Genomic DNA, 24,126 nt, shown 5'->3' with positions numbered 1-24,126 from the left:
ACCCTTCATCAGAAAAAGCTTTTTCTGATGAAGGGTCTAGGCCCGAAACGTCAGCCTCTCTGCTCCTATGATGCTGCTTGGCCTGCTGTGTTCATCCAGCCCTGCACCTTGTTGTCTCGGATTCTCCAGCATCTGCAGTTCCTACTATCTCTGACCATGATGTAGAGTCAGTTTGTATGAGAAATAGTGAAGGTAAGAAGTCAATTATTTTTGTTGTGGTGTTTTGCAGACTTCCTGACAGTAACTGCTCTACAGGATAGAATTACAAGAAAAAGTAATGGGGACTTGCAAGAAAGGTATGAAAATATTGATGCGTAATTTTTAATAAAGATCAGAATGGCATAGGTAGCTGGAAGATAAGATCATCGAGTGTTTTCTTAGGGCAGTGTGTTCTAAAGCTACCAGGGAGCAGGCTGTTACCAGACCTAGTAATGTGCAATGAGACATGAATAATTAATAACTTCATAGGAAAGTAGTCCCTAGGCAGCAGTGGTTATAACATGATTGAATTTTGAATGTAAGGAGGACATGAATTTAAGATATTTTTAAATATTAAAATATAAATTAAACATAAGAAGATAAAGACAAAGTTGGCTAAAATGTGAGCTGGGCAATAAAGTGAAGGTCAGTAGAACTATAGTGAGGGACATTTAAAGAGGTATTTTATAACAGTCAGCAAAGAGACACTCCAGTGAGAAAGAAAGACTCCAGGAAAAGGATGCACCATTTGTGACCTTACTCAGAAAGTTAAAGATTACACAAAATTGAAAGAAATAGCATACAATTCCATGAAGATTAGTAGCAGGTTAGAAAATTAGGCAGGTTCTAAAATACCTCAAAGACTAAGAAGAGAGGCAGCACTTAGAGTATGTAAGAAAGCTAGCTAGAAATATGAAAGTAGTAAGTGTTCCTACATGTGTTTAAAAAGAAAAATGATAAATAAAGTGTACACTGGTCCTCTAGAGAGTGAGTCTGAGGTAGTTATAGTGGGAAATAAGGAGACAACCATTGAATCACCATTTTCTCCAAGGCAATGAGGGATAGGTGATGACCAGCCAGTGATGACCACATCTCATGAATGAATTAAGAAAAAATGAACAAATTTATTTTTGCACCTGTCACCACTGTAGAAACCATGAACAATATCTCAAAGATAACTTGAGAAAGGATGTATTGGCACTGGAGGGGGTGCAAAGGAGGTTCACTAGGTTGATTCCAGAGTTGACGGGGTTGGCTTATGAGGAGAGACTGAGTAGATTGGGATTATATTCATTGGAATTCAGAAGATTGAGGGGGGATCTTATAGAAACATATAAAATTATGAAGGGAATAGATAAGATAGAAGTAGAGAGGATGTTTCCACTGGCAGGTGAAGCTAGGACAAGAGGGCATAGCCTCAAGGTTAGAGGGAGCAGATTTAGGACTGAATTGAAAAGGAAATTCTTCACCCAGAGGGTTGTTAATCTATGGAATTCCTTGCCCAGTGAAGTATTTGACGCTACTTCAGTAAACGTTTTTAAAAAAAAGGTAGATTTTTTTTGAACAATAAAGGAATTAAGGGATACGGTGAGAACGGGTAAGCGGATCTGAGTCCACAAAAAGATCAGCCATGATCTTATTGAATGGCGGAGCAGGCTCGAAGGGCCAGACGGCCTACTCCTGCTCCTAGTTCTTATGTTTTTTGTTCTTATAATTGTAAATCAACAGTTGAAATGGAAAAATGTACTTAAATTGATTACAATTACAAGAGAAAGGGCACTGAGACAATTTTTAGAAATAAAAACTGACAAGTTATCAAAACAAGATATGCTTCATCTTATGGACTTAAAAAGAAATGACTGCTGAGATAGTAGATAATTGGTTTTAACATTAAAATATTTGGGAATGTCCTATTTGATTGGAAAATTCCAAATCTAACCCCTCCATTCATGAAAGGAGCACACAAAACAGGGAGGCATAGGCTAATTGGCTTAAAATCTGTCATAAGGCGAGTGCTGGAATCTATTATTAAGAAGGATATAGCAGGACGCTTAGAAAATCTTAAGTCAATCAAGGCAGTCAGTATGGTTTGGTAAAATGGAAATTGTATTTGACTAATTTATTAAAGTTCTTTAAGGAAGTAATGAACAATGAGGATAAAGGGGCTCCAGAAGGTGTGAGGAACTTTGATTTTGAGACAGCATTTGACAAGGTGCCACCTAGATGTTTCCTTCATAAAATAAAATATCACGGAGCTGGGTTAACATATTAGCATAGAAAAAGAATTGGCTACCTCATAGAAAATAGTAGCATGGGTCATTATATAATAGAAAAAATGAGTCAAGTGGTATGCCCAGCAATCAGTGCTGGGCCTCAACAAATAAAGCAATGACTTAGATGAGAGACCAACTGTGTAGTTGTCAAACTTGATGACATAAAGAGCATTGTAGGAAAGCAAGTTGCAAAGAGGACATAAGGAGTCTCCAAAGGAACTTAAGTGGGTTAAGAGAATGAGCAAAAAATTCACAGATCAAGTATAATGTGGAAAAATGTGAACTTGTTAACTTTGGCGGAAAGAATAAAAATTACAATACCACTTAACTGGGGAGAGATGGCATAATGCTCTGGTGCAGAGGGATCACAAAAACTTTGCATGCAGGTACAGCAAGTGTTTTGTAAAGCAAGTGGAATGTTGTTACTTGTCTCATAGAATCCCTACAGTATGGAAACAGGCCATTTGGCCCACCAAGTCCACAATGACCCTTCAAAGAGCATCCCACCCAGGCCTACCCCATCCCTGTAACCCTGCACTTCCCATGGTTAATGCAACTCAACTACACATCTTTGGACACTACAGGCAATTTAGCATGGCCAATTCACCTAATCTGTACACCTTTCGACTGTGGGAGGAAACCAGAGCACCCAGAGGAAACCTATGCAGACATAGGGAGAACATACAATCACCTGAGGGTGGAATTGAACCCTGGTACTGTGAGGCAGCAGTGCTAACCACTGAATCACAGTGCTGCCCCAATGCTCACAGCAAGGGCAACAGAATATAAAAGTAAGGAAGTTTTACTGCAGATGTGCTGGATGCTGTTGAGTCCACATAGAAACTGATAGTTTTATTCTCCTTATCTTAAGAAAGAATATAATTGCATTGAAAGCAGTTTAACATGGTCACTCAACTGATTCCTGATATGAAGGATTTGTTTTATGAGGAAAGGTTGAAAAGGTTTGGCCTGTATCCAGTGGACGTTAGTAAAATGAGAGGGAGATCTTATTAAAACACACAATAGCCTGAAGGGAGTGACAGGGTAGGTGCTGAAAGGATATTTCTTTTCCTGGGGATGTTTAGAACTAGAGGACATGGTTCAAAAACAAGGGTTGTATTCAAGATGGAGATAAGGAGAAATGCTCTCAGAGGGTTGTTATCTCAAAGAACCATTGAGGCTTGTCATTGAATATTTTTAAAGCTAAGTTACATCTATTTCTAACCGGCAAAAGACTTAACGTTTGTAGGGAGTAGACAGGACTTAAAGGTCACAATCACATCAGCCATGATCTTAGATATTGGCCAATTCCTATGCTTTTATGTAACCTAATAGTTCAAACAAGAGTACAAGCTAGATTGTTGACGAAGAATAGAGGAGGTTTTTATTCTGCACTTTGGTTGAGTATCCGAGACCTGGTGCTCATGATTCTTGTCCTATATGAAAGATACATGGCACTTCGTGTGTCTTGGTGACATGTGTGTAAGATATGTCTCTAGCTGCTTCAACTCAAGTTCAGGATTTCTGAACCTGACAGGCAGCCAAAGTCACTGCAGACAATCTGACAGGATATGAACTTCCACAAGGTGGGCACTCTACTGGCAATGAATAGTCACGATAATAGGTGGGTGGCTGTTGGACAGAGCAGGAAGAGAGTGGATCCGCAAATCTTTGTGCTGTCACTCTCAGATACTCAGTGTTGGAGACTGTTGGGTGTCACAATGCTTTGTAAAGTGCATTTAAGATCATGACACCAATGGTTAGGGGAATATGAAGGTGGGAACTGCACAGTGTAGAAACATAGTTGTTATGGGAGATTCCACAGTCAGGATGACACACAGGCAATTCTGTAACTATATTCTGAATCTACTATGGACAACTGCCACCTGGTACTAGCAAAAAGATTATCTCAGAGAAGAGGCAAAATATTCTGCAGGGGGAAGGAAGTGAACCAGGAGTTGTAATGCACATTGGTATCAACTACATAGGGCAGGTTAGACTTTCATGAGCTAGTGAAGGAAGTTTAAAGTAAGATTACAAAGGTAGTTCCATGCTAGCAAGAACAGAAATAAGAGAAAAGGGAGTTCAACATACAGAATAAAATAAAATGGCCTTTATTGTCACATATACTCAATGAGTACAGTGAAAAGTTTATACGTCGCCAATTATAGCACCGACTTAGATGCAAAAGTACCGGGGCAAAGCTTCTTTAGTTACAAGACTTAGACAATACAGAAATAAAATGTCCAGCATTACAGAAATAAAAGTTCAGTACAGCAGACCATGCTGGCACCTAGCTTCCAGTCTCCACCGGGGCCTGGCTCCACACTGCGCAGGCAACATGCCACTCTGCAGGAGGCTGAAAGGTCACCTTGGCTAGCTGGGAGGCTTGTACAGGAGGAGGCTGCTGTGCCAGGCTGGGAGGTTGCCTTGCCACGCTGGGAGACCAGTGACTTGAAGCATGGTGCAGGAGGAAGAAGGACAGGTGTCAAGTTCTTGCAGGATTGGAATCAGTTCTAGAGCAAAAGTCACCATCTAAATAAAGAGGGGTCAAACCACAAAACACTGGAATCAGTGGGCTGAATCTTACTTTTTTTTGAAGTCTGAATTGTGTTGAGATTTTTGGAGACTGTTGCTATGAGGTCTGGTGAGTTCTTTTACTATACCTAACTAAAGTCACCTCATTAATTACCAACCACACCCCTATGGCCTCTCTCATATCCGATTTCTGCCTCAGCCTACCATGTGCCCTTCCCAGAACAAATTGCTACTCAGCAGGAACCCTGGAATTCACCAGCATCCCTTGCACCCACGCCATCTTTACAAGCCCAGTATGCACCTGGACAAGCACTGTCAGTCCGGAGCTGCCCTGCACAGTTCCTGATATTTGCCCTCGACATGGCAGTCAGGGGAAATTGGTGTCCTGCATCATGGGTAAAGTCCTGTTGGGTCGGGTGGTGCCAATGCATCTTGTACCTGTTGAGACAATTTCAGGGTCTAAGGCTCCTCCAGCACTGCCCCATGGATCTGTCAGACTCTCAGTACATCCTCCTGCTATGACCAATGACCAGCTGTAAAGTTCTGATTAACTTGAAGGGTGTGACTGGCTTCTGGAATGAAGTGTCCATGTGATTCTTCCCCTCCCTGATGTACCATGGTGTCAGAAACTCTGTTTCCAGCTCAGTAGCCCCTCGGCCAAACATTGAACAGACTGCAGCCACTGACTACAGAAGTTGTTGTCTGGGGTTGCAAAGAATTCCACGGACTCCCACACATTGCAGTCACAGCACAACACCAGCCCTGCCATGCATGTCCAACTTTATTTATCTAATTAGTCAATTAGATATGAGTTACATAGCTACAAAAAATAAACAGTTACACTCTCCTAATGTAGAGGCAACAGAAGATGACTCACTAGCTACTGGGGGTTGAGAAAGGTAGGAAAAGGAACACTACTTGCCCAAACCCCTTGTCATAGTGAATTAACACCCTATAAAAGCAGGAACAAAACAGAGTTAAAGTTTCGGGTGCAGTGACCCTTCCTCAGAACCTTCCAGTTCTGAGGAAGGGTCACTGGACCCGAAACGTTAACTCTGATTTTTTCCTTCACAGATGCTGGCACACCTGCTGAGCTTTTCCAGCAACTTTGTTTTTGTTCCTGACTTACAGCATCCGCAGTTCTTTCAGTTTTTACCCTATAACAGCAACCTGTCATGTGTACATTCACTGTCCACACTAACAGGGAAATGCAGTTGTCTGTTTTTGATTGGTAAAATTGTTCTAATTGCAGTGTTTCAATTCTAAAATCAAGATAAAGGTAGCACATTTGTAAAACCCGTGTCCTTAATTGCACAGCATCAGATGGTATTGTGTTATTAGTTTAAAAAGAAAATAATACACTATTTAGAAATGGCAGACAAACATTCCATTACCTATTACGGTTATGTCAACTGGGTTGCTGGGTTGTGACTGCACCACTCTCCCCTCAACAAATCCTGTGTCCTGGCAGGTATATGATCCTCTGTCTCTATCAGAAATTTGTTCAATACGCAGCCAATTCAATTTCCGAGTTTCACGTGTGCGAGTCAGCAACTTGCCGTTCTTGTAGAAAGAGAAGGGGCTACCATTATATTGTCCCAGACTTGTACAGGTTAGAGTGGCCACCTCTCCTTTTACATACACACCAGAATACTGGTCCAGACCAATTCTTGGAGTCATAAGATGATCTGAAAGAGAAGTTCATAAACTTGATTAAACATCAATAAATTGAATTTATTAGAAGCATAGAATCCATACGGTGTGGAAAGAGGCCATTTGGCCCATCAAATCTGCACCAGCCCTCCAAAGAGCATTCAACCCAGACACAACCCCCAACCCTAATATCATAACTCCGCATTTACCATGGCTAACCCTCCTAGCCTACTCATCCCTGGACACTATGGGCAATTTAGCACAGCCAATCCTGCACACTTGGACATCTTTGGACGTGGGAGGAAATTGGATCACTGGGTGGAAGAGCACACAGACATAGGGAGAACCTGAAAACTCCAGACAGACAGTCACTCAAGGCCAGAATCAAACCCACGTCACTGGTACTGTGTGGCAGCAGTACTAACCACTGAACCACCATGCCATCCATTATCCTTTTATAACAATAATTTTTCTAATAATACTTTTAAAAATGTTCATAGTTTTTATAATATTTGTATATTATGATGGTGGTTTTAAATCTGTATCAATGTTGTGAGGGTGGTTTCTATAAATATATTCTGTAGTCATTAAATTGATGCTGCGCTAGCCTCAAAGAAAGGTGACCTGATGAAGGAGCAGAGCTCCGAAAGCTTGTGATTTCAAATAACCCTGTTGGACTATAACCTGGTGTTGTGTGACTTCTGACTTTGTCCACCCCAGTCCAACACAGGCACCTCCACATCATAAAAAGATTGGTATGGATTTTACTTTCCTGATGCTAGTTTGAGTCAAGTACCTCAATTAACTGAAAGGGGAGATGATGGCCTAGTGGTATTATCGCTAGACTATTAATCCAGGAACTCAGTTAATGTTCTGGGGACCTAGGTTCTAATCCTGTCACAGCAAATGGAGGAATAAAATATAAATTTTTAAAAATTGTTGATTGGCGGTAAAACCCAACTGGTTCACTAATGCCTTTGAGGGAAGGAAATCCACTGTCCTCACCTGGTCTGGCCCACATGTGACTCCAAGCCCTCAGCAATGTGGTTGACTCTCAATCGCCCTCTGAAATGGCCTAGCAAACCATTCAGTTGTGTCTACAAAGTCTCAAAGAAATGAAACGTGGCATTGACCGGGGCATCAGAAAAGCCAATGACAGAAACATCCAAGTCGACCCTCCAAAGTCCTCATTACTAACATCTAGGAGCTAGTGCCAAAACTGGGACAGCTGTCTCACAGACTAGTCAATCAACAGCCTGACAGAGTCATATTTATGGAATCAATCCTTACAGACAATGTCTGTATCACCGTCTGGCAGGACAGATACAGCAGAGCTGGCAGCACAGTGGTGTACAGTCGGGAGGGTATTGCCCTGGGAGTCCTCAGCATTGAACTTGGACCCCATGAAGTCTCATGTCTTCAGATTAAACATGGGCAAGGAAACCGCTTGCTGATTATCACATAGTAGCCTCTCTCGGCTGATGAATCAGTGCTCCTCCATGTCGAACAACACTTGGAGGAAGCACTGAGGATGGCAAGGGCACAAAATGTACTCAGGGTGAGGGATGTCAATGTCCACCACCAAGAATGGTTTGGCAGCAACACCACTGATTAAGTTGGTTGGGTCCTAAAGGACTTAGCTGCTAGACTGTGAATGGAACTTGGATAGCCAGGTGGACCTCATAGAATATGACTTCCCTAATTGGGACTGTTAACCTGGTCTAATCAGGGACTCTTGGCTGACAGATATATACAGGAGTGTCAGGGGTTCTGCTCACTCTAAAAGCCAGCTTGGTGCTAGCTGAGTCAGCGTAATGTACTATGCACGTGTAAATAAAGGGTGACTTGGTGATGGGATACCAGCCCTCGTGGAATTATTTCAGTGGTGACAAGAGAAAAACATGCTCGTGAAGAGATTCACGCACAACAGTTGGCTTTGAATTGGGGTAAGCATTTCTGGCATGATGCCATTATTTGGGAAGTTTGACTTGTTTGATCCTGTCCTTGAAGACTGGGCCCAATATGTGGAAAGAATGTGTTATATTTTCTGGACAAATAACATTGGGGCAGATGAAAAGCAATGCATAATTTTGACAGCACGTGGATCTGCAGCTTTTTTGGTTAATAACAGCCTAACTTTCCCGCAGGTACCAGATACTAAAACCTTTCAAAAGTTAATGGATTTAGCTAAGAAATATTATGACCCCAAACCTCCTCTAATTCTGAGATATTACTTGACAGTTTGAGAACCAGGGGAATCCATGTTGGGATTTTTGATGAGGTTAAAGCAATTGGCAGAGGAATGTGATTTTGGTTTAACCTTAAGTGAGATGCTAAGAGACCCTTTGTTATGTGGGATTAATGACATGACCATGCAAAATCGCTTACTAGCTGCAGCTCAAATGGACTTCAAACTGGCACTACAACTGGCTTTGTAATTAGAAAATGCAGCAAGTGGAGCTTATAAGTTACAGGGTATGCCAATGGAAGTGGACACCCTCGCCAGACCGACTGAGCTTGGGAACATCACTTGAGTGAAGGCAATTGCATAGCCTCACTCAGGACATATCCTGAGCAGAGCGACCCTACATCAGCAAAACCCCAAAACAAAACCAAGCCTCGGCCAAAAGGTTAGTATTTTCTCAAGAATCCAGGCTGGCAGGCCATTGTTGTTGCTCACGGTATATGGACTTGAACTGCAGTAGAGTCCCACTAGGCCTGAACTGAGTAAGAGAACTCATAGACCGGTAACCAACAGACTGCACACCCTAGGAAGTCCACCTACAGCTAGTTTGGGACAGTTAAATTGCTTAGCAACATCCAAAACAGAACCGATCAATATAAATGTCTGACTAAATGGTCACCCTGTTTAATGGAAGCCGCTACCAGAGCGGCTATATCAGTGAGTGTGGAACCAGTCTTCAACAAAATTTGTTCTGGACTCCAACCCTTGAGTTAGCGTTAGACCTCAGCCAGGCTGAGAACCTATACTGGGGAATCCCTACAGATTAAGGGTACAACTTCAGTTCCAGTCTCTTATGAGAAGCAGCTGGTTCTGTTACCACTGATTGTAGGAAAAGGCTTGAGCCCAAGTTTGATGGGGCGAAGTTGGTTGAGAAAGATTCAACTTGACTGGCTCACCATTTTTCCATTAGAAGATTGTTGTTTGAATGAAGTCCTAATTACACCCTGAAGCTTTTTAGGGAAGTCTAGGGACTATCAAAGGGGCCAAGGCCACCTTGCATGTTGACCAAGAAACAATTCCATGATTCTGCAAGGCCTGCCCAGTGCCATTTGCCTTGTGTGCAAAAGTAGAGGCAGAAATCAGGTGGCTGGAAAGTGAAGGAATCATCAAACTGGTCCAGTTTGCAGAATGGGCAGCACTGGTTGTACCAATTGTGAAGCTTGACGAGTCAGTTTGCTTTTGTGGGGATTTCAAACAAATGGTAAATTGCTTTTCACAGCTGGATAAATTCCCAATCCCTCATAGAGAGGACTTTCACGCAAAAGTCGAGGAGTGGGGCTGTCCTTCACGAAGCTGGACATGAGCCATGCGACCTGCAATTGTGATTAGATGAGGATTCCCAGAAGTATGCTATATTTAATATCTACAAGTGTTTATACCAATATACGAGCCTGCCTTTCAGAGTATCATCAACCAGTATTATTTTCCAGTGGACGATGGACAACATCTTACAAGGTGTACCCCAGCGTGGCATGTATCTGGATGCTGTGCTAATAACCGGGAATACCAGTAAACAGCATTGATGAAACTTGGACAAACTGCTTAAATGTTTCGCTAAAGCAGGGGTAAGCCTGAGGTGAGAAAAGTGTGTGTTCCAGGGATCTCAAGTGAACTACTTGGGCTAAAGAGTTGACAAGACTGGGTTACACCCATTGGAAGATAGAGTGAGGGTGATCAAAGTTGTCCCCTCTGTCTGTAATAGAACTTAGGTCTTTATTTGATTAGTGAATTATTATGGAAAATTCATACGTAACCTGGCCTCCATCTTGACACCCTTACATTTGCGATTGAAAACGAGTTAGCATTGGAAATGGTCTCATAGCAAAGATGTAGCCTTTAGGGAACTGAAGGAGCAGCTACTGTCATCTAAGGTGTTTGCACACTACGATCCAAGGCGAGATGTGGTGCTGACATGTGATGCCTCCTCGTATGGTATTGGGGTAGCCTCGCCTTACCAGTGGCCCAGTGGAGAGGAACGGCCGACAGCATATGCTTCCCGGACTTTGGCTAATGCTGAATGAAGATACACCCAGATAGGAGAAGGAAGGGTTGGCAGTGTGAGAAAGTTCCACGAAAAGCTCTATGGATGTAAATTTATAATAGTAAGGGACTACAAACCCCTGCTAGGGCTACCTAAAGAGAACAGGGCTGTGCCACCCATAGCTTCAGGTCGAATTCAGCAGTGGGCACTTATTCTGAGCATGTACAATTATATATTGAAACACGTCTGGGAGGCAAATGTGGATGCCTTGAGCCTCCTTCCACTGGCAGATATAGCTCCATTCTGGTTTTAAACTTTCTGGACACCCTTCCAGTCACTGCTGACAATAACAGACTGATATCAAAAAAATTCTGGCAGAACTAGACCAGCTGGTGGTGATGGGAGAAACAAAAAGGCCATTACAACCGGAATTGAAACCTTTCTGGACCCGGCGAGACCAGATCACCGTAGAGGATGACATATTGTTATGGGGAGCAAGAGTCATTGTCCTGAGCAAAGGTTGTAGCCAGATAATGGATGAACTCCACCACAGTCTTCTGAGGGTTTCCAAAACTAAGATGCTGGCGACAAGTTATGTCTGGTGGCCAGAATTGGATACTGATGTAGCCTCATTGGCAGGGCAGTGCCCACAGTACCAACAAGGACGAAAATTACCACCAGCGGTTCCCGCACATTCGTGGGAATGGCTGGGTAAACCCTGGACTTGGTTATGTGTCGACTGTACCGGTGCTTTCATGGACTCAATGTTTTTAGTCATTGTGGATACCCATTCAGAGTGATTGGGCATGCGCAGAGTTCATGGGGACAGTGATTGAAATGTTGCAATGAATTCCCAGAGGTGTTGGTTACAGACAACATGCCATCATTTATCAGCAGGGAATTCGGGTATTTCTTAAAGTTGAATGGTTTTTGACATATAGCTCCATATCAGCCATCGTGAATTGGTCTGGTGGAAAGAGCTATCCAAACTTTGAAGGCAGGCGTAAAGAAATAGTTTACAGCTTCACTCGATACCCCAATCATCCTGGTTCCTTTATTTTAATATTCATTTGCGGGAATGTAGGTGTTGCTGGCTAGCCAGCATTTATTGCCCTTTCCTAGTTGAGAAGGCAGTGGTGAGCCGTCTTCCTGAACCGCTGCAGTCCACATGCTGTGGGTTGAATCACAATGCCATTAGGGAGGGAATTCCAGGATTTTGACCCAGCGACAGTGAAAGATGGTGAGTGGCTTGGAGGGGAACTTGAAGGTGGTGGTTTTCCCATATATCTGCTGCCCTTGTGCTTCTATTTGGAAGTGATCATGGGTTTGGAAGATGCTGTCTCAGGCTCGTTGGTGAATTTCCGCAGTGTAACTTGTAGATAGTACACATTGCTGCTACTGAGTGTTGGTGACAAAGGAAGTAGATGTTTGTGGTTGCAGTGCCAATCAAAGGACTGCTTTGTCCTGAATGGTGCCAAGCTTCTTGAATGCTGTTGGAGATGGACTCATCCAGGCAAGTGGGGAGTATTCATCACACACCTGACTTGATAATAAGACCAGCCCATATACAACTACAGGGAGAGTTCCAGCTGAGTTGCTAATGGGAAGAAGAGTCTGCACCAGGTGAAATCTGATCTTCTCGAACCTGGGATGGGTGAGGGTGAAATGGCATCAGGAACACCAATACTGGACACAAGATTCCTCTAAGTGAGAGGCAGTTTACTTTTGGGAATGAGGTTTGGTGTCAAAACCATGGGAACGACTCTGTCTAGTTAAGAGGCATGGTCGACACAAGGTCCCATGACATACAAAGTTCAGGTAAGTGAGGCGGTCCTGAACAAGCACGTGGACCACATGAATGCGGCAACCTCGCAAACCGGGCAGGATCAAAACATACTCGGCCCCTCAGAACATCTGGATAGGCTGTCAGAACCTGTGGATTTCTCCCCTTCTTCTAGCATCAAAGAAACTTCTGAGATGAGATGAACAGGGCAGATGTCGCAGCCCTGATGCCGTTACTGCCTGAAGAAGTTGACTATCTTCTAAGATGCTCTGGGAGCAAGAGGTGGGCTATGGTCCTTTAGACACCACAAATATCCGAGTCAGAGTTGGAGGAACCAATCTGGTGTGAAAATGTCCCAGGAGAAGCTACAGGATAAAGAACGGGCCGATGTCTCAGGATTTAGAGGTAGAAGGATGTACTGATTGGAACTTGGCCAGCCAGGTGGTTCTCATAGAATATGATTTCCCTGACTGGGGCTGTTAACCTGGTCCAATCAGGGAGTTCTGGCTGACAGATATAAACAGGAGTGCTCACTCTAGAAGCCAGCTCTGTGCTAGCTGGCTCAGTGACACATACTATGCACGTATAAATAAACAGTGACTTGGTGATGGGATACTGACCTTCATGGAATTATTTCAGACTGAGTCTGCAGGTGCCAGTGAGGGAACCAACAAGTGGGAAAAACAAATGTGACCCCATCATTACCAATCTGCCAGCTGCAGTTGCATCTGTCCACGACAGCATCGGTAAGACTGACCACTGCATAGTCCTTGTGGAGACAAAGTCCTGCCTTCACATTAACCTCCATCATGTTGAGTGGCATTATCACCGTGCTAAATGGGACAGACTTCAACAGATCTAGCAACTCAAGACTGGGCATCCATAAGGCACTATGGGTCATCAACAACAGCAGAATTGCACTCCAGCACAATCTGCTACCTCATGGCCTGGTATATCCCCCACTCAACCATTACCATCAAGTTAAGGGATCAACCATGGTTCAATGGATAGTGCAATGAGGCATGCCAGGAGCATAAACAGACATACCTGAAAATGAGGTGTCAACCTGGCAAAGCTTCCAAACAGGACTACTTGCATGCCAAACAGCATAAGCAGCAAATGATAGAAAAAGCTAAGTGATCCCATAGCCAATGGATTAGGTCTGTCAGTCCTGCCATATCCAGTTGTGAACGGTGGCGGACAACTAAACAACTGACCAGAGGAGAAAGGTTCACAGATATCCCCACCCTCAACGATGGAAGAGCCCAGCACATCAGTGCAAAAGATAAGGCTGAAGCATTCGCAGCAATCTTCAGCCAGATGTGCTGAGTCGATGATTCATCTTGGCCTACTCCAGTAGTCCCCAGCATAAAAGATACCAGTCTTCAACCAACTTGATTCGCTCCATCTGATATCAAGAAATGGTTGGAAACACTAGATACTGCAAAGGCTAAGGGCCCTGACAACGTTCTGGCAATAGAACAGAAGATTTATGCTCTAGAACTTGCTGCTCCCCTAGTCAAGCTCTTCCATTACAGTTGCAACACTGGCATCTACCTGACAATGTAGAAAATTGCCCAAGTATGTCATGTGCTCAGAAACCAGTACACTGGCTTTTAATTATCTGTCAATATTGTCACCATTTCAATTTCTCCTCCACAGTTTGGATTTCCTCATAATTCAGAAAATACTCTTCTTTTTATCTTTCTTGGAAGATGACATACTTTTCAAAATTGAACACAATTTCCCATAGTTTTGCTGATTTACTTCCTGCATCTGTTCACTTTAACAATTCCTGCACCCATTTCCATGAAACACCCAACAGTATTTAAGACTAGATTGACTTAGTTGGGGAGAGTTAAACAAATGGCTAGAGACTGAGCTGTACACAAAAAGCAGTACAAATCCAAGCCAGCCAATGACTGTCCCATCAGTCTCCTCTCGATCATCAGTAAAGTGATGGAAGGTGTCACTAACAGTGCTATCAAGCAGCACCTGCTCAGCAATAACCGCCTCGGTGACACCCAGTTTGGGTTCCGCCAGGGCCACGCAGCTCCTGACCTCACTACAGCCTTGGTTTAAACATGGACAAAACAGCTGAATTCCAGAGGCGAATTGGGAGTTACAGCCCTTGACACCAAAGCTGCATTCAACCGAATGTGGCTTCAAGAAGCCCTGGCAGAACTGGAATCAATGAGCATCAGGGGGCAAACTCTCTGCTGGTTGGAGCCATACCTGGCATACAGGAATGTGGTCATGGTTGTTGGTCACCTCAGCTCCAGGACATCTCTGCAGGAGTTCTTAAGGGTAGTGACCTAGGCCCAATCATCTTCAGTTGCTTCATCAATGACCTTACCCCCATCATAAGGTCAGAAGTGGGGACATTCGCCAATGACTGCACGATGTTCAGCACTATTCATGACTCCTCAGATACTGAAGCAGTCTATGTTTAAATGCAACAAGATCTGTACAACATCCAGACTGAGGCTGACATGTGGCAAGTAACATTTGCGCAATACAAATCCCAGACAATGACCATCACCATAAGAGACAATTTAACCACCGCCCTTGACATTCAATGGTGTTACCATCACTGAATCCACCTGGGGGTTATCATTGACCAGACACCCAACTGAACTCACCACCTAAACACAGTGGCTACAATAGCAGGTCAGAGGCTAGGAATACTGCGGTGAGTAACTCACTTCCTGACTCTCCAAAGCTTGTCAACAACCTAAAAGGCACAAGTCTGGAGTGTGATGGAATACTCCCCACTTAACTGGGTAGGTGGAGCTCCAACAGCACTCAAGAAGCTCGACATCATCCAGGACAAGGCAACCCGCTTGATTGGCACTACATTCACAAGCATCCACTCCCTCCACCAAATATGCTCAGCAGCAGCAATGTGTACTTTCCACAAGATGCACTGCAGAAATTCACCAAAAATCCTCAGACAGCTCCTTCCAAACCCATGATCACTTCCATCTCGAAGGACAAGGGCAACAGATTCATGGGAACACCACACCTTCAAGTTCCCCTCCATGTCACTCACCACCCTGACTTGGAAACATATCACCATTCCTTCACTGTCGCTTAGTCAAAATCCTGGAATTCCCACCTTAATGGCATTGTGGGTAAACTCATAGCATGTGGACTACAGTGATTCAAGAAGGCAGCTCACCACTTTCTCAAGGGCAACTAGGGATGGGCAACAAATGCTGGCCAGTTAGCGATGACCACATCCCACAAATGAATAAAAAAATGACTTTCTCTGTTAATCTTCACTTATGAGAATACAAGCTACCTGTATATGATTGCAATAATAATTTAACCTGGAATCACAGAATTGCTACAGCACTGAAGGAAGTCATTTGGAACACTGTTGCACATTGGCTCTCTGAATGAGAAATCTACTTTGTGCCATTCATCTGACCTCTCCCCATAACCCTACACATTATTCTGTTTCGGATATTAGGCCCCTTCCCTCTTGAAAGCCTTGCTTGAACTTGCCTTCCCCACATTCTCGGGCAGTGTTCACTTGCGTGAAATGTTTCTTCCATTCAACACTTTGCCAATTAACGTGAATCTCTGCCCCCCTCATTCTTGACCCTTCCATCAGTGTCTCATTCATTCTGTCCAGACTCATCATGATTTTGATTACCTCCATCAAATCTCCTCTTCCCAACCTTTTCTTCTACAATGTGAACAGTCTTAACTTTTCCAATCTATCTAGTCAAATCTCATTCCTAGAATCTTTTCTGCATGTCTTCAATGCCTGTACATCCTTCGCAAAGTAGGGTGGCCAGAATTGTTTCATGTTTTATGCAGAATTAAAACAACCTCCTTGCTTTTGTACTCTATTATTAAAACCCAGGTTACTCTGTGTTATTAACCATTCCCTCAAACTTTCCTGGCACCTTTAATGAAGGTATAGACTGCTGACACTGTGTCAGTAATGTAAAGAATGAATGTTGAAGATGGGGATAAGGTGCAAATCAAGAGGAACGCTTTGGCCTGGATAGTGTCAAACTTCTTGAGTTTTGCTGGATTTCTACTTAATCAAGGAAAGTGGGGTATATTCCATCACACTCCTCACCTCCTGATTTGTGCCTTGTAGTTGCTGGACTAACTCTGGGAGACTGAAGGTCAGTAACTTGCTGCGGAATTCCTAGCTTCTCACTTGCTCTTGTAGCCAAAATAATTATATGGCTAATCCAGTTCAGTCTGTGGTCAATGGTCACCCCCATGATGTTGAGAAGGGGGAGTTGGTTAGATCTCCTTTTTTAGTCTGGCTCTTGTGTAGTGTAAAATTGGTGGTATAGTTGACAGTGAAGAAGATTTTTTAAGATTACAAAGGGATCTTGTTGAGGAGTGGCAGATGGATTTTAATTTGGATAAATGCGAGGTATTGCATTTTCGTTAAATAATCCTGGGATGGGCTTATACAATTAACGGTAGGGTTCTAGGTTGTGGTGTCGAACAGAGACTTGGAATTCAGGTACATAGTTCTTTGAAAGTTGCATCACAGGTAGACAGGGTGGTTAAGAAGGTGTTTAGCCTTCATTGCTGAGACCATTTCTATCTGTTCACTGGTTTTTGATTATCTGTCAATATTGTCACCCATTTCAATTTCTCCTCCACAGTTTGGAGTTCCTCATAATTAAGAAAATACTATTTTTTATGTTTCTTGGAAGACTTCATACTTGTCAAAATTGAACATTATTTCCCACGGTTTTGCTGATTTACTTCCTGGATCTGTTCACTTTAACAATTCCTGCACCCATCATTAGATCACAGAATCCCTACAGTGTGGAAACAGGCTCTTCGGCCCAACAAGTCCACACCAACCCTCAGAGCATCCCACCCAGACCCATCCCCCTATAACCCATCAAACTACACATTCCTGAACACTACGGGTAATTTAGTATGGCCGATCCACCTAGTCTGCGCATTTTTAGACTATAGGAAGAAACCGGAGCACCCGGACGAAACCCATGCAGACACAGGGAGCACGTGCAAACTCCACACAGACAGTCGCCCGAGGGTGGAATTGAACCTGGGTTCCTGGTGCTGTGAGGCAGCAGTGCTAACCTCTGAATCACAGCGCTGCCCCAATGCTTGCAAGATGCAATGTCAATGTTCTGCAGGCAGGGAGGATAGTTGTACACAAAGATCAATGTTGTGGGTCTCCACATGGTGGGTGGAATGGGTCAAAATGAATTTCAGGGTAGTGGCGAACATTTAGGTTCTTGGGGGCTACCTGACAAAAAGGTGAGGCACAATTCTGTCAGAGGCCACATGATTTGCACGGCCAGCTATCACTTTTCCTTCTTCAGAGGTACGATGTTCCTGAAAAATTGCTGTAGCAGTGTCCAAGGTGGGCAGACTAAGCGTCAGTTTGATGGGCAAAAGTGCAAGATTCAGGTACATTTTTGCAAAAAAGACAAGTAGCCATTTGCAACATGCAGTGACATTGGGTTTCAATCTTTGCATCACCCACTTCACATGCATTCAGTTTGAGGGTGCTTAGGCATCAGATGCTGGTCAAAGATGATTAGATACATGACACTGGTGCTTGCAAATTGAACCTGGGCATATCAATAATGTTGAAGTTATGAATAATGACAGTATAAAAGGCCAGTGCTTGCCAAAGGCAAACCACCAATCTTGCAAGTTCCCAGGGTCCTATGTGAGCCGCACAAGATTGAGTCCACCTCTGTCATGGAAGTGTCATCGTGTGTGTGCTCAATGCAGTGTCAGGTTCAGCATTTGATGTGGGTGTAGTGTCGGGTGAGTAGTGATTTTGCTGATGTGTGGTGGTCACTCTGGCGGCGCAGCATCTTCAGCAGATTACTGCATATGCTGAGGTGGAGTGTGAGCGTCCAATGTAGACATGTCCCTTGTTATCCACGACTAACGTGTCTCACTGTGGTGAAGTGTGCCCAGTTTACCACAGTTAATGTTCTGAAGAGTTAAGAAATTATTTTGCTCCTTCTGCACCCAAAATAAGGTGCTTTCCACCAAGTGATATCGGCTCTGTCCTGGTCAGATATTGATTGCTGTGTCTGACTTGCTGAATAGATACAGGAGGTACCAGGCTGATGAAAAGCCCAGGAGCAGCAGCAGCAGGCCCCTGTGAGAACCACCCAGCCTAGGGAGAGGTCACAGCCAGAGGGCCCTTCAGGATGTGTGCAGTGTGCAGGGTGAGGTCAGTCCTGCCGCCCAGGCAATAGGATTCAGAAACATAAACAGAGGGTGATTCGCCTGTGGAATGAACTTCCTGAAGAAATGGTGGATGTGGGTACAATTACAACGTTTAAAAGACATTTGGATAAGTACATGAATAGGAAAGGTTTGGAGGGATATGGGCCACGAGCAGGCAGTTGGGAGTAGTTCAGTTTGGGATTATGTTCGGCATGGACTGGTTGGACCAAACGGTCTGTTTCCATGCTGTACAAATCTATGACTAACTGCCATTAACTGCACACTCATGGCACTGGCACAGCCATATGATAACTCTGTGGAATTCATCAATAGAAAGGGATTCCATTCAATCAATGTTCAGGTGATCTATGATCACCGTTACCACTTCCAGGAGATGTGTGTACCCACTATCATGGCTCATACATTCTGGAGCACTGTCATACACTCATGGAGGCTGTTTCAATTATTACTTTCAAAAGGCAATTGGATAATTATCAAAGGAAAAGCAATTCGCAGGATTCTGGGAAAAGGGCAAGGAAGTGTGATTAGGTTTGTTGCACATGCAGCGGAATGATATAGACACATAGGCTGAGTGGCCTCCTTCTGTGCTACAATAATTCTCTGGATGGAAAGGTTTGTTAGAAAAGAAACCATCATCTGAACATGAACAGTAGCTGGAGCAGTAATTGATTTATAGGAAAGACTAAAGGTGGAAAATGCCCTAAGTAACGTAAAACAAAGAACTAAGAAAATTATGTAAATAATCTATTACCATCATTAATCTAATACATGGAGAGAAAAATAAATGGCACTGACTTCTATTGAGTAGAAATCTTATACATTTATGAGATAAAGCATTTAAGATTGAAATTCATTGTCTACAATTCCTGTGCCACGTGGGAACTCCAGGTGTTCTGCGTGCCTTGGACACACATTAACCTTACGCTGTATGAGGTCAAGCTCATGCTCTTTTCATTTGAGAAATTATCAGTGTCAGTGCAAAGCAAACGGTGGCTAAGAATTTTGACCAAACATTCTAGGAGGGGAGCAGTAGACAGTTGAAGAGGATAGCAAGTTAATGGACATCAGTAAAGCAGGAAGAAAAGGTAGGCAATCCAGTAATCCTCAGTAGCTCAGGTGCTCTGAAATGGGTTATCAATGGATATCACTGCTGAGGGTGAGGCGCCTTGAAGATACTCAGTTCAAAGCAAATCCAAAGCAAAATATAGGAATGAAATAGTGATAAAGTTGAGATAGTCATGAACATAGATAACTTCCACATTGAGTCTCACTTGATGGGGTATCTTCCTGAAGTATGGGAGATAGGCATCACGAAGTGGCCACAAAGTGTTTGGATAGGAATAGGGGACAAATATCAACCAGAGATCAGAATCAATGTTTCAACTAATGACATGGGAAAAACAAGACTGGAGTACAGCAGTCAGGTTCCAGGCAGAAGTTACTACATGGCATTAGGATAATGGGTTAGAGTTTGCAATTAGTGGCAACATTCACTGTTGACCTGAATCAGAGCTGTTCATAAGATTTGGCAATCTCAAAGGTGGATCCTTCTCCATTTCCCAATCGTAATTTACATATGTTTCTTGCCAAAGGGATATCTTGATGTGTGACAGCAATGTCAGTAAGTGTAAATGTAGTCAATCACTGTGAAATATTTTCACATGACCTTAAACATGAACTCCTGCTCTGGTGCACAGTGGGATCAACATGTACCATCTGCAAGATACACTGCAGTAAATCACTATGACTACTTTCAACAGCATCTTCAAAATCCATGAATGCTAACATCCAGAAGATAGTTGCAGATAGATGGGAATGTTACCACTTGCAAGTTCCTCCCTAAGCTACACACCATCTTGATGTGGAACTACATCGCTACCTCTTTAAAGTCACTGGTTAAAATCCTGAAACTTCCTTCCTATAATACCTACTCCACATGGACTGCAGCCCTTCAAGAAGGCAACTCAACACTAACTTCTTAAGAGCAATTAGGGATGACCTGGCTTTGCCAGTGATGTTCAAACTCAGGAATTAATACAAAGGCAAGCGAAGTACAGCAATTAGAACACAAAGAAAGAAAGGAAAGATGAAGTACAAAGAGAGTTATTGGATAGATTGCAGTAACTTGATAGAGAACTTAGAAGTCTACCATAAATAAATAAATAGTGGAAGGACACTCAAAGGATTGATGCAGACCATTAATGAGAAAAATAATAACTTATTGTGGAGGCAGAGATTAGGTTTGAGGCAGTAAAAGACCTTTTCATATCTGACTTCAGTAAAGGACATGCTGTCAATGCAGTCTTAAAGAATGTGAAATAATAACAAATGAAGATGAGGCATTTGACAGGTGCCTCATCTCGATCAGGTGCATACATGGTTGCCAAGAATGCATAACATACTAACAAAGATAGCAGAGTCTCTGGCTGTGATCTTCCAAACATCTCAGATAATGCCAGAGTGACATTCCTGTTCAAAACAGTACATAGACCATAGAACAGTACAGCTCAGTACAGGCCCTTCAGCCCATGATGTTGTGCCGATCTATTATCCTACTAAGATCAAACTATCCTGCATACCCTACATTTTACTATCCTCCATGTGCCTATCCAAAAGTCACTTAAATGTCTCTAATGTATCTGACTCAACTACCGCTGCCGGCAGTGCATTCCACTCACCCACCATTCTCTGTGTAAAGAACCTACTTCTGACATCTCCCCTATACCTCCCTCCAATCACCTTAAAATTATGTCCCCTCGTAATAGTCATTTCCGCCCTGGCAAAAAGTCTCTGACTATCCACTCCATCTATGCCTCTCATCATCTTGTAAACCTCTATCAAGTTACCTCTCATCCTTCTTCACTCCAATGAAAAAAGCCCTAGCTCCCTCAACCTTTCCTCATAAGACCTGCCCTCCAGTCCAGGCAGCATCCTGGTAATCTCCTCTGCACCCTCTCTAAAGTTTCCACATCTTTCCTATAATGAGGTGACCAGAACTGAACACAATATTCCACGTGCGGTCTAAACAGAGTTTTATAGAGCTGCAGCATAACGTCACGGCTCTTAAACTCAATTCCCCTGTCAATGAAAGCCAACACACCATACGCCTTCTTTACAACCCTATCAACTTGGGTAGCAACTTTGAGGGATCTCTGAACATGGCCCCAAGATCCCTCTGTTCCTCCAAATTGCCGAGAATCCTGCCATTAACCCTGTATTCTGCATTCAAATCACAGTAACCTTGGGTATATCCCATCTGGCCCAGGGGACTTATCTATCCTCACGTTCTTCAAAATTTCTAGAACATCCTCCTTCCTAACAGCAACCTGTTTGAGCATATCTGCCTGTCTCATGCTATCCTCACAAATGTCAAAGTCCCTCTCACTGGTGAATACTGAAGCAAAGTATTCATTGAGGACTTCCCCTACCTCCTCTGACTCTGCACACAAGTTCCCTCCACTATCCCTCATTGGCCCTACCCTCACTCTGGCCATCTTCTTGTTCCTCACATAAGTATAGAAAGCCTTGGGGTTTTTACTTGATTCTACCCGCCAAGGCTTTCTCATATCCCCTTCTAGGCTCTCCTAAGTCCAGTCTTCAGTTCCTTCCTGGCTACCTTGTAGACCTCTAGAGCCCTGTCCGATCCTTGCTTCTTCAACCTTAAGTAAGCTTCCTTCTTCCTCTTGACTAGGTGTTCAACATGTCTTGTCATCCAAGATTCCTTCACCTTACCATCCTTTCCTTGCCTGAGTAGAGATGATAAACCTGGTGAATATCGGCCAGTTTGCCCAACAGTGAAACAATAGCCAGGGACAGAAATAACTGTGATTTGGATCAATATCAGTTGTATATGAGTTACAAACAAGAGTGCAGAATGTAGTTTGTGTGGGGGACAAATTCCCATCATCAACTGTGGCTCAGTAATACCAACAGTGACTGAATAAGAATTATCTATCTCACCGTAGCACGTAGTTAGGAAAAAAGATAAGAGGTAAAAACCTATATCACTTCATGCCCATTAAACTACCCATCATTAATAAATCTATCCTTTAGTATTTATTTGGACTGACCACTGCTTCTTGGTGGACAGGGAGGTCTTATCCCAGGCGGAAAACAGAGAATAGGAGAAAATGGGTCATTTTCTCAGTGACAGTACTAGAGACATATGGTAAGGGCCCCAAATGTTCAGAATACATCACAATGATTTGGATTTTAGGGGGCAAATATGATATTTCAAAGTTTGTTAATGACAGATGCAAAGACGCTTCAAAAGGATTGGGCAGACTTAATGAGAGGGCAAAATCTTGGCAGATAGAACATAATCTGAGGTTATCCATTTTGCTAGGAAGAACAGATATGCAGGGTATTTCTTAAAAAGTAAGAGATTAGAAAATGCATATGTACAGAGGAACCTAAGTGTCCTCATCAACAGATCACTGATGCTAACATGCAGGTACAGCAAGAATTAAGAAGATCAATCAAAATAGGATTTGGTTCCCACATCCAAATCAATGAAGTGCCAGGCAATGACTATCTCCAAAATCTAACTATTACCCCTTGACGTTCAATGATATCATCACTACTGAATTTCCCCCTTATCAACATTGGGGCTAACCACTGATCAGAAACTGAATTGGATTAGCCATATAAATATTGTGTTATAAGAACAGGTCAGAGGCTAGGAATCCTGTAGTGAGCAACTTAATTCCTATCTACCATCTACAAGGCTGAAATCAGGAGGGTGATGGAATACTCCTCACTTGCCTGGATGAATGCAGCTTAAAAATGCTCAAGAAGCTTGACACCATCCAGGACAAAGCAGCTGCTTGATTGGCACCACAGCCAAAGATATCCATAACTGAAGCAGCAACATGCGTACTATCTACAAGGTGTTGTGTGGGAATGCCCCAAGGATCCTTAGGCAGGACTCCTAAACACACAAATGCTACCACCTAGAAGGACAATGGCAGAAAATATTGGGAACACCACCACTTGCAATTTCTCCTCCAAGCCACTCATCATCCTGACTTGGAAATATCTGTCACTCCTTCAGTGTTGCTTGGTCAAAATACGGGAATTTCCTCCCTAACCTAACAGCATCTGAGTCTACCTACAGCAAGTGGATGGTGTCGGTTCAAGAAGGCAGTTCAACTCCACCTTCTCAAGGGCAACTTGGGATGGGCACTAAATGCTGGCCCAGTCAGCAATGCCCACATCCCCTGAGTGAATTAATAATCAAAAAAAAAAATTGAGTACAGCAGTAGGAAAGTTGTGCTTCAATTAGACAGGACATAAACTGGACCGCAAATAGAGCAGTATGTGCAATTGTGGACTGCCTAGCTTAGGAAGAACTTTATTGTCACAAAGGAAGTACTTGTTCATTAGAGATAGTGGGAACTGCCGATGCTGGAGAATCTGACATAACAAGGTGTAGAGCTGGATGAACACA

The 24,126-nt window shown here is 43.2% G+C and overlaps 1 protein-coding gene across 1 annotated transcript in view; it reads right to left on the bottom strand.

Annotated features, from left to right (window-relative positions):
* The window catches only part of LOC125486843 (immunoglobulin superfamily member 1-like), a 171,657-nt gene that overhangs the window by 81,249 nt on the left and 66,282 nt on the right, over positions 1–24,126 (bottom strand). The window contains exon 5 of the mRNA XM_048616167.1: positions 6,185–6,478. Within this exon, the coding sequence (XP_048472124.1) occupies positions 6,185–6,478 (294 nt within the window). The remainder of the gene's footprint in view (positions 1–6,184; positions 6,479–24,126) is intronic.

The sequence above is a fragment of the Rhincodon typus genome, chromosome 34 (assembly GCF_021869965.1).
Source record: "Rhincodon typus isolate 14 chromosome 34, sRhiTyp1.1, whole genome shotgun sequence".
NCBI classification, from domain to species: Eukaryota; Metazoa; Chordata; class Chondrichthyes; order Orectolobiformes; family Rhincodontidae; genus Rhincodon; species Rhincodon typus.
This window is presented reverse-complemented; position numbering and strand designations above follow the sequence as displayed.